This window comes from Ischnura elegans, chromosome 2 (assembly GCF_921293095.1).
Source record: "Ischnura elegans chromosome 2, ioIscEleg1.1, whole genome shotgun sequence".
Classification (NCBI taxonomy): domain Eukaryota; kingdom Metazoa; phylum Arthropoda; class Insecta; order Odonata; family Coenagrionidae; genus Ischnura; species Ischnura elegans.
The window spans coordinates 88,202,641-88,214,885 of NC_060247.1; the positions used below are offsets into that span (position 1 = coordinate 88,202,641).

At 37.4% G+C, this 12,245-nt stretch overlaps 1 protein-coding gene across 1 annotated transcript in view; it reads right to left on the reverse strand.

Moving 5' to 3' along the window:
• LOC124154119 (endoplasmic reticulum metallopeptidase 1-like) overlaps positions 1 to 12,245 on the reverse strand; it is a 52,573-nt gene that overhangs the window by 8,278 nt on the left and 32,050 nt on the right. Inside the window, exons 11-12 of the mRNA XM_046527650.1 lie at positions 9,728 to 9,912; positions 661 to 816 (exon numbers count right to left, since the gene is read on the reverse strand). Coding sequence (XP_046383606.1) covers positions 661 to 816; positions 9,728 to 9,912 — 341 coding nt within the window. The remainder of the gene's footprint in view (positions 1 to 660; positions 817 to 9,727; positions 9,913 to 12,245) is intronic.

The window sequence follows — 12,245 nt, forward strand, 5'->3', positions numbered from 1 at the left end:
GGGTGTTATTGCACTGAGGAACATTGCACCACTTGTAATTTTTCCTTATTTCACCCATGTTCTCCTTTAAATGCAACGTGGCTCTTCCAAACCTGCAGTTACTGGGCTTGGATCTGGACTCCTACTGAACTATGACGTCACGGCCTAAGATTAGTGGGGGCGGTATTTTTTAGCCCGCGAAACTCGGGAGACTTTTGGGAGTCATTTTCTAGTGTATTAACTGAATTTTAAGCGGAAAAAAGTATATTGCGGTACTAAGTATTTACTGTAGTATATCAGCACACTGTCTACAAAAAGTATGCAATTTCCCTATTATTAAGAATTTCACCGCCATATGCGTGGCAGAGTTGAAATACTTGATATAGGATAAAACGGACCCTTTGATGAGTGTAAGTTTCCACGGGGTTTTCTGAAAAGGTTTAGGGGATAAAAGGTTGGGGATGTTTCATTGATGATGAATTGAATTGTATGTGATGGGTCTGAAGATGAAAAATGCTAGACATTTACTTTTTGCAGGCCTATATGATGCAGCAACGAAAAATTTTGGTGAACTGACCAATTGCTCATGAGGTTATGAAGTTCAAGTTTTGCTCATGAGTCATTAAGGCACATCAAATGCAGGTTAATTGGGCTTCTTTTAAGTAAAGTCAACATACTTACCAAAACTACAACTCGTTGTGGAGTAGGCTCAGTTGGGCTGCTTCCGTATGGAAAACCTAACGGAGTAACAATGACAGCCAACATTGTAACACAATGAAGACCAAGAAGGACACCCAGAATGGTCTTGGGAGAAGATGCTATGTGGATCAATGGAAACTGTAAAAGAATAATACAATAAGATACTATGCATTAACACTTGGGCTGAGGTAGAGCTAAACAATGTTCTCATGTAGTCAAATACCATCCCTGATAAGAGCAATGAGCTGTGCTGAGCCATCGTTGAGTTGAAGCCTTTTGTGCATAAAGTTAGGACATAGCTTTCCTAGGTTATGAAATTCAAAATTAACTGACTATAAAAGCATTTAAGTCTTTCTAAGGGTTATTACAATATTTACAAATTGGAATTCCCTGACAAAAATCTTTACTTCCCTTGACTTAATTACTTATTGCTTTTGCTCACCTAATAACACTTTTGATGCGCAAGAGTCAATAGGATAAAATATTATAATAGAAATATGTTTCAATTCTCATTTAATATACATATATGCATTTCTTCACAATAAACAAAAAAATATAGCAATTCTTAGAATTAATTTCAAGAAAATATGTTTAAAAAATCAAAGCCATCAGCCTGTAAAAGAGGAATGAAATAAGAAAATGTCTATAATAGCTTTGGCTGAGGAAGAGCCCAACAATGTTCTCATGTTACCATCACTGAGCAGATTATCAAGCAGAGCTTGAGTTGAACTTTGTTGTACATAGAGTCAGGACATAGCTTTTCCTAGACTCTGAAATTCAAAATTATCTTACACTAAGTGAATTAAAGTCTCTCCAAATGTTGTGACAAGATTTCCAAATTTCCCGACTTTTCCCAGAAAAAAATCTTTACTTCTCCTCACTGTAATCCTTTTGCTCACTCAATAACAATTTAGACGAGTAAGATTGAATAGAATTAAAATTCTTATGGAAATTTGTTTGAGTCCTTTTTCAACATGCCTTTATTTACAATTAATGCAGGCAAATAGTAATTTGTACACTTAATTTCAGACAAACATGTTCACAACAACTATAGATCACAGCCTGCCACCAGCATAGCAAATCTTTTGATCTCCACACCATGGCCTGAATTTTCCATTACACCAAGCACAAGATTCCAAAACTTTTCCCTGATTCCCTTGACCCATTTCAAATTCCCTGACTTTTTCATGATTACTTTGAGTTTCCTGACCTGTAAAAATTCTGTTTCCATTGCTCTAAAACCTCTTACTACATATGAAGTAACATTGCCAAAAATTGTATCATATGACATAGCAAGTAGTATCAAGTCGTCAAATGATAAATCATCAAGATATGTACCATGTAGAAGCTAACATAGCTATGATAACCATCACCACCACTTTTTCCATTAATTTGTCCAGTAGAAGGATAAAGCAAAACCTATGTACTCTTCCTGCAATGGGAGCCTATTATAAAGAGTACAGCATTTTGCAAGTGTCATAGCGAGTGACAGTATTTGTACTGACAATAGCGGCTTATGTTTTACATTTAAAATGATCCCAATATAGTGGGGTCAAAAGGCTCCTTTTTAGTAAATGCTCAGTATTATGATAGATGTCTCGAGGGCATAATGAACCGCTGAGAAAACACGAAACACAGAGGATGCTTGTTTTAGTGAATTCGGCAAACAGTGAGAATCACTATTCACTATTCACTATTCACTATTCACTAATTCACTATTAATGTGAAAGTACAAAGTTCTCCCTGGTGAAAATGAACTGTTCGCTTAACTGTTCGTAAGCTGTGCACGTACTGTGCAAACGGTTCACAAATTTTCTGGGCCGTTCATGAAGTGTTTGGGAATTGTTCGCACGCTCTAACCTGGTACTCACAAACGGCCCATGAACGGAACGCCTTGTGCACGGCTCCTGCACAGTTGGACATGAACGCTTCATGAACATATATTTTAGTTCTGCGCATCTCCTCCACGATTACTAAATGAAATAATTTATCCATGATTCACTATTTTACATAATTAAACATAAGGAAAACAATCATCATTGTGTTCATAATTTTCTATGCAAAATTAGTATCAGATATTGACTTAAAACTTGAAAAATTTCCTGGGCTGTTCATGATGTGTTAGGGAATTGTTCGCACGCTCTAACCTGGTACCCACAAACGGCCCATGAATGGAACGCCGTGTGCACGGCTCCTGCACAGTTGGACATGAACGCTTCATGAACAGATATTTTAGTTCTGCACATCTCCTCCACAGTTAATAAATGAATTTAGCCATGATTCACTATTTTACATAATTGATGATCATTAACATATCATCATGAATTAAGGAAAACAACCATCATTGTGTTCATAATTTTCTAAGCAAAATTAGGATCAGATATTGACTTAGAACTTGACAAATTTCCTAGGCCGTTCATGAAGTGTTTGGGAATTGTTCGCACGCTCTACCCACAAAAGGCCCATGAATGGAACGTCTTGTGCACGGCTTCAGCACAGTTGGCCAAGAACGCTTCCTGAACAGATTATTAAATTCAATAGCCCAACCCATTTCTTCCACAGTTACTAAATGTAAAATTTAATTAATGCTATTCATGATTCACTATTTTGCATAAATGATAAGCATGAATTAAAAGAAACATGAATGAGTGGATTATAAGGGAAGACATTTAAAATTAGGGCTAATATGTTCAAAAATTCAAAAGTGCTTTAACTCCGTGTGAATGTTTATGCTGAGTTATTGGTGAAATGTGCAAAAATTGCCAAATTGGTATAATGAGGGTAATAGGTATAATATATTTACATTGACAGTTTTAATAAAAGTGTAAATATATAAGTACAAATGTTTTGAGGTTGCTATGCATTTACAACAATAATGTGAGCAAAGTAAATAAAGTGGTGATAATGTGTGACTTTCAAACACAATCCTGAGATTGTGCAATAATTAAAGTACTGCAAATAACCCCAGAAGATTGAAAATCTTAATTCCCAAAGACTTGAGAGCTCTTCCTGAACAGTTTAGTTTCATTGGTATGCAACACTTCAGTTCAGCCTAGCTACAGTTTGTAAACATATCTACCACAGCTTCCTGATCAAGCACTGGTATTATTAAATGGATTTCTTTTTCTTGACCTCAATTATTTAATGATGATTAATGTCTTGGTGTATAGGTCTGAGAATGATATACAATTGTTATGAATGATAAAGGTTGCATACCTGGTGAAAATATATTGTTCAAGAACCATTCCAAAAGTGTGACACAAAATGTTCAGAAACTGTAGCAGAAGTGTTCATGAACTGTTGGGGAACCGTTCTTGTAGTGAATTTTGGCCCATTGAAGCGTTGCAAACTGTTCAAATAAGCTATTCATGGGGTATTTTCCTGCTGTTCATGAGGTGTTTTCAGATGTTCATGACGCATTCTTTTAACTTTACAGGAAGTGTTTACAATTATACCAATGATGATTAATGTCTTGGATTGTAGGTCACAAAAAATACAGAAAGAATTCAATTGTACACAAATGCAAAAGGAGAGACAAGAATTTTGGCATATTATGTATGTAAAATTGAATTCTATTTACATAGGTATATTCTTTTATTGTAACAAAACATAGTAATAACCTTTCATTCCTTTATGCATAGGCTGATTTAGGGGGGGGGCACGTGCCCCCCCCCCTAGACGCTTGAAAAATAGACAAGATTTCTAGTATTCTTTTTGTTTAATTGGGAGTCTCAATCATTTACGTAATTTTATATAAATAAGTATCTTGTTAAGATAAAGAAAATATATTGTACAGTAATTTTTCTATGCATATTGTTACCCTTTGAATCTCAAATATGAGAAGACTGTCACCTGTCACACCCATGTGCCCCTCCCAGAAAAATATCCTGCATTCACCCTTGCCTTCATGTATAAATTTAATGTAACCATTATCATTCATAGCCCAGAATAAGGTATAAGGAATATATCGAAATGCTGGTAAACAATTTTGCATATTATTCTCACAATTGTTATTTACACAATTATTATTGTCAGACCTACACTTCAAGATGTTAATCATCATTGGTATTATGGTAAACGCTTCCTGTACAGTTAAAAGAATGCTTCACGAACATCTGAAAACACCTCATGAACAGCAGGAAAATACCCCATGAATAGCTTATTGGAACGGTTCGTCACGGTTCAATGGGCCAAAATACAGTCCGTGAACGGTTCCATTATAGTTCATGAACACTTCGGGAACAGGTTCTGAACACTTTGTGTAATGCTTCCTGCACGGTTACTGAACACTCCATGAACAGCTGAACACCTCATGAACAGCAGGAAAATACAATGAATACAGTTTCTTCTCCTGACCTTCCTTATTATTACAACAATGTAGTGTTTATGATCTTGGAGTATAGGTCATGATTTAAATTAAATACACATTTGAAATAAATAATCTTGCCTACAATCCTGAAATTTAATCCTGAGGTAACGAAACTTTTCTATCACAGAGCCCTGAGGAAGGAGAATAAATCTCAGAAACGTTGGCCAAATGTGTATTTAATTTAAATCATGACCTATACTCCAAGATCATAAACACTACATTGTTGCAGGAAAATACCCCATGAATAGCTTATTGGAACGGTTCGTCACGGTTCAATGGGCCAAAATACAGTTCATGAACGGTTCAATAATAGTTCATGAACACTTCGGGAACAGGTTCTGAACACTTTGTGTAATGCTTCCTGCACGGTTACTGAACACTCCATGAACAGCTGAACACCTCATGAACAGCTGGGAAACGCCTGCTGAACAGCTTATTGGAACGGTTCGTCACGGTTCAATGGGCCAAAATACAGTCAGTGAACGGTTCCCGAACAGTTCATGAACACTTAGCGAACAGGTTCTGAACACTTTGTTTAATGCTTCTTGAACGGTTCGTGAACAGTTCATTTTCACCAGGGCTTCTTTCTTAATTTAAGTGAGAATCACGTTATAACTAGTTATTGGCTGTGCATCGTTAGAAGACCTATGACTAAATGTAAAAATATGATCAGAGCAAGGCCAAGAAGTCTGTACCAGAGTTTCAAGAAGGCTCTGTATTTGGCATCGCGAGACATTTTTCTTTAGAGGGTTGCATAAATACAGTAGAATCCTGATTTAAGGTTTTTCAGGGGGGACAAACTTTAAAACACTAAATGCGGAAAAACACTAAATGCGGAAAAACACTAAATGAGGACCTGCCATTTTTTTCAGGTTTTAGGGTCTGTAATGATTGAAATGGCTTTTTATGAATAAAAAATATTATTTTACGTAACTAAAAGGTGCTGCATGCAGCAAAAAATTCATTGATTAAGTGTTTTCAGCCCTATGAAGGTTGGATAATACTTTTCAGGAATCAGCTAAAAAAATGGGTAGTAAAAATAAGTAATGAGAGGATGACAATTGTTTTAAAGAAATATTTTAAGAAAATTTTAATATGCATCAACTGAAAAGCATTCCCACACAGAATTTATTGTGGAAATTAGTGATTCCATTTTTACGTATATTTCAGTGGTCTTGATGAAATTTTAATTTTTTTTTCTGTAAAAGCGACATGTAGGTGACTATAGCATTTCTAATTTAATTAGAAAAGGTGTAAGTAGGTACTCGAAAAATCGTCATTGCATCTATAAAGATGAGTGAAATAAAGGGACAGCAGAAGATTGCTAATCCCGAAATCTAAACTGCGGAATATCTAGTAAAAGGAAGGTTTTCTGGAATTATACCAACTTAACGTTTTCTGTTGCCTCGGCGAAACGAGGGATTTATGAGCCTTTAAAAAGCCTCCCGTGCGCACATTTTGGATTTCGAGGTCATCCAAAAAAGGATAATCTTATTTCTAGTATGCGTACAAGTCGATGGTGATTCAACTCGATGATAACACCAGATTCGTCGTCATATATCCGCGGCCTCATGCAGGTCAAATGGAACCGGGAGAAGTTGTTTACCCGGCGCGCTGATCACGTTGACTCCGATTCACCTTATTTCTCGGCAGTTTTTAATGAAATTTGGTTGGACCTTGAATAACGATTAGCTAAACTTTAAGTTAATTGAAAAGGTTTAATCTTCAACAGAACTGGATTTCATCCGAAAAATTATCAGTGCCTCTGGAGTTTGGCAATTTCGTCAGGGTTATGATGTCGAAGTCAACCACCAAGGGATACCTGTCGGATTTTCGTATTTTTCCGCGCTCATCTATTCTACCGTGAGTATGCGGTGATTTTTTTTTCCAGTATGAGCGATTTATTTTGAGTCATGGACCGTGATAGTTCGTCAAAACCAGGGGCGCCGACTTATAAAAAATATTGGGTGGGCCCATATCGGAGGTCTTGCCCCGGGAAGAGGTTAAATTCAAAGTGTGTCGCAGCACCGAAACACTACCATGATTCACACCACTTGATTCAGCTAACCCTTTATAATTAAGAGCTGCTTAAAGGTAGAAATCAAATTTCAAGATTTTTTATTCTGAATAGATGAAAATTTTGCACTCGATCATTATTGTCGAGGCAGATAAATATTTCGCCATCAAAATTTACACCCCAAAATAATACGTAGTTTAGATATTTCCTAAATAGAGCTGAAAACCTACTTAACCTAATAATAATTATTTGTTTCAACACACATTGTTGAATTTATTTTAAAAGGTAACTATTGTCAAACATGGGAAATAAAAATCACCAATATATTTTTATGATTTCACAAAGCATAATATTACTTAATTATTTTCTTGAATTATTGAGGGGGCTCCGCCCCCTCCAAACGAATCTTTGAGGGGACTCGGGCCCCCTCAGGCCCCATGGAGTCGGCGCCACTGGTCAAAACTCCGATTGTCATTCTCTTTTGACATTAATTAGCACCAGATAGATATTTTTGAATCGACATCGATATCAACCAGCCGCATGTCGGTAAATTGGCTCCGGGATATCTAAATTACGATGTAAAATAATGTTGTTCCGTAGGGAAAGAATGCTCTCACTCACGGTCATGACAGCGGAAACACTTCCTCTGTTCTTTCGCTGTTCCTCCGTGGAAACTGACCTTGGGATGGATTACAGAAAGAATCTTCTAGTGAAATGCGCAATTGATATTGGGCCTCCTCTTTTGAAAAGAGAAAGTAGCTGACTGGAAAAATATTGGGCTAATGATGGACTGCCTGTAGGGAGTAGAGTTGAAAGGGGCATAAGCCATCAATTGAAAACATTACGAGAAAACATTATTGTAGCGGCCCTCGGAGGATAACTCGTGTCATCAGTCGTCACGTATCATCGAAGTTAAGTTCAAGAAGTGAAGGATAAGGTAGTTCGAGGTTATTAAGGGATGACTTTGCTCCATTAGATCGGATCTGATACTAAAAGTGCCTGGTGTTTGGATGAGAAGGGGAGCGAAACATTACTAGAAGACAAATCACCCAGCTTGCGAGTTGAAGGTCGCAGCACTGCGCTCGCGGAAGAAAGCAGTTGAAGAAGTGTTCCCCGGTAGATTCTATTGACTCTTGGTAAACTTTCACGAGACTTTTCTTGCTGATGAGCATAAATTCGAAGATTTGGATGAACCGTCATGAAAAAACGTTAAATCGAGCAAAAAAATCTTGAGCGGGAAAAATTTTTACGACCATAAATGCGGAAAAACGCAAAATGCGGAAACACTAAATACGGATAATTTTTACACTGTCCTAATAGGGAATGAATCGGGACCCAAAAAAATAAACACTAAATGCGGAAAAACGTTAAATGCGAAGACGTTAAATCTGGATCCGACTGTATTGATCTAGAAAGTCATCAGGGTCACTCATTTAAGTGGTGAGGGCAGAATGATAACTCGGAAAATAGGTGCATGAGGTTTATTTTGTCATCCAATAAATGTCTAAGCATCTAGGCTACAATACATGTAACCAAGCCAATTAAATTGATCAGCACATCTATACACAACTCATCTGAATGACTGCCCAGTTTGTGGGCACAAAGTCAAATGAAAGATCAATAACATCAAAGCGAACGTAACTTCGTACGGGGAGAAGACTCAGTCTGCATGCTGGGCTGCCTTGTTCTTATGATCCCTATGGCTTCTCTGGCAGGATTAATTCTCAATTACTCCTGGTAAGGCCACTCATGCCAGATAGGTCGAATGAAAGGAGACAGACGAGTGGTAGTCAAGTAATGGTGTTACATAAAAAAACACTGCTGGAAAGAACATGGAGAACCCTACCGACTATCTCATACCTGAAAATATGGAATACTATTTGATGAGGCTCAGAAACTCATCAAAGAGGACCAGTCCGCAAAGGACAGGTGTCAGTCATGGCAGCTGGGTTGGCAAGGTCTTCAGGGTTGTCAACATGTGAAATCCTTGCAGAGAATTTGATACAGCAATAAGACCATCAGGAAGAGAATTGCGTTAGCGAAGGAGGCGTTCATGACCAGGAGGGATCTTGTATGGGGATCGTTATGTAAGAGTTTAAGAAAAGGTCAGTGAAGAGTCTGTTCTGGAGTGTAGCACTTAACGGTGCGGAAACGTACTTAGGAGGAATAGTGAAAAACTTAGGAGGAATAGAGAAAACTGGAGGCATTGGAATTATGGGTGAGGAGAAGAATTAACAAGGTGAAGTGGACGGAGAGGAGGAGGAATGACACAGTGCTCGACATGGTGGGTGAGGAGCGAGAGCTTCTAGATGAGATACGGAGGAGGTAGATGGTATTAATGGAGGGAGTACTTAGTGAGGAGGGGATGTTGAAAACAGTGCAAGAGGGTAGAATGCTTAGTGAACAAGGAAGAGAAAGGAAGAGAATAAGATTTTTTACATAGAATGAAAGGGAGTAGGCCTTACTGTGAATTGAAAATGAAAGTACATGAAGGGAGGGAAGTCTGCAAAAATGTATCGTAAGTACTCCACAAGAACCTATCTTAATCAGTGGAATAAAATAACACATAACATAATAAAAATGATATATTTTAGGAACCCATCTCTAATGTAAAGTCATAATTACCTGTAAGTCAAACATATAGGCATATATGATGCTCTTACCACGTGTGAAAAAGCCAAGATGCATATCAGAAATGCCAAGACACCTATGATGAGATCAGGATTTGTCTTGGCTCCAATCCTTCCACAGACAGGCACAAAGATGCACAAGAGCATGTGCCCAAAGTATAGCATGATAGAGGTAGGCACTACACTGAAAGCTTGGCGTGAGATCACACACATTCTCACTGTAATGGAACGAGAGAGAAAAATTCAAGCAATGTTTATCTCAATATGAGCCCTAACAATGCTATCATTTATTTGAATAGAAAGGTCTAGCAAGGGTTTTTAAGGATTTATGAAACAAAAAATAAGTAGCCTAATAAGCTTTTGCTAACATGCTGATAGACTTAACCCTATGACATTTTGCAAAATATTAAAAAAGCCTTCAGTTACAAAATATCCTATATAAATTTTAATCTCTGTTGTTGCCATAAGCCCATTAATTTGTTTGATTTATCCACCACCGGGGTGGGCTGGTACACAGCATTGGTGCAAGTGACTGAAAGGCACTGTCTTGCAATCAGCTATTAGCTACAGATTTCTATGGGAATACATCAGGGCTTTTAATAATCCCAGGAAAAGGAGATAACAGTTCAAGTGACGACTTGATGGAGATGGACCTTGTGGTGTTCGAACTTCACTATGCAGACTACCTGCATAAAGTTCTCTGAATATAACATAAATAAAACAAATTCCAATTTTACTTGTCAAGGGCACTTTTATACATCATTATTCCCCCATTGTAGTTCCATCTTTCCGTACCCTTACTGACCTAAGGGGACTAAAGTCCCTCAAATTCAGAAGTAAAACATAGAAATGGAAAGTTGAATATCTATAGCAAGACTTTTCTTGTCAGACTATCTGTGAAAAAAAAACATGTTGATCCTGTCCAAAAAATACCTTATACTTATTGCTTCCCAAGAATAACAGTTTTTTTCCGTTGCCTCCAGCCATCCTTTCCAATGCTCAGTCTCACTATCATACCTGCCTATGTATAACTAATGGTAACTACATGCTGCACTCCATAAGTAATGCAACTAAATTGATAATAATTCATTTTTTTAATATAATGGTGCAAAAATAACCAAAAGTCTTCAAAATAGCAACCTCTTGCATCGATATACTTCTGTAGGTGGTGTTTCTATTATTGGAAGGCATCTTGAAAGGCCTTTATTGGAAACTTTAGAGCCGAGATAACATGTATCTGGATGCTTTTAATCGTGACCCAATGTTTGCCTTTTATGGCTCCTTTTAACCAAGGAAACAAAAAAAAGTCAGTGGGAGCCAAGTAGGGAGGCTGGAAAACCAATGGTGTAAGGGTCTTAGCCAGGAAGTCATTGACAATGAAGGCAGTGCGACTGAATGAGTGAAAATGTATCAGTAGTGGATTCCTCATGTTTAACGCAAAATTTGATAATGTACAGTCACTTTCAAAAGTCGGTCCCCACGGCCAGCGCGAGCAATTACGTTTTCCGCTGAGCTCGAACTTCGGGTATTGCCTGTGCCTTCTGTGCCTTGAAAAGGCCAGTTCGACTTACTATCGCCGTCCGCGAAAGACCTACCGAGGCATTCTTCAATACTCCTCAATTCTTCGTGACTTCCCCGACTCCCAGTGCCAGAACACAAACACTTCTCAGTCATGCGATTCTCACCTTGATAGTACTCTGAGATAAAAAGTCTGAGTAGCCTGGCTTATACTAAAAAATACCGAGACATATCTGCGTCGCAACGAACACATAAGGAAGAAACGAAAATCGGAATATACGACTGAAAAAGTATTCTAAAAGTTGCCTACTAAGTAAACTTCTAGATTATGCCTTCAAAATATTATTACTTAACACCATCGATGTATATTGCTCTATTTTTAAGTATTTTACACACTGTGATGGGCGTATTCATTATTTCTAAGCATTTTCTAGTGATATATATTTTCCTACATTCTTCTACGTGTCTCATCACGCGAGAAATGAAAAATACTAATGTGCGCTAAATTATTATGTTTACTTCGGTATGATATTTATTCCAGTCGTTACTAACATTTCCCTATGCAAATATATCAGGTATCAGTAAGTAATTCAATATATTTCAGGTATCAGTTAGTAATTAACCCACATCTTCATATTCATGGAAAGTTCGAATGCCTTAATAGTTAAATATCATAAATATATTTTCAATATTTAAAAACCATCGGAAAAATTAGTTATATGACTTTTTTGCATATTTCTTACCATTTTAAGGCACATTTAAATACGCATGCATAATTTTCATCCGATTAAAATAGACCGTTTTGGGTATCTGAAGACTATTTCTTCACAATTAATGCGAACTGTATTTATTGTCTACGAAATACACTGCTTGGGATGTATCGCTTTACGGTGCGGAAACTTTCAGGAAAAATGACGACGACGAAAGAGGGAGAAGAAGAGGATGAAGGCATCCGAGATGCAAGTGTAAAAAAGGAACGGAAAAAGATAAGAAGGACGGAGAGGAAAAGATATGAAGAAGTGCTATCCATAGT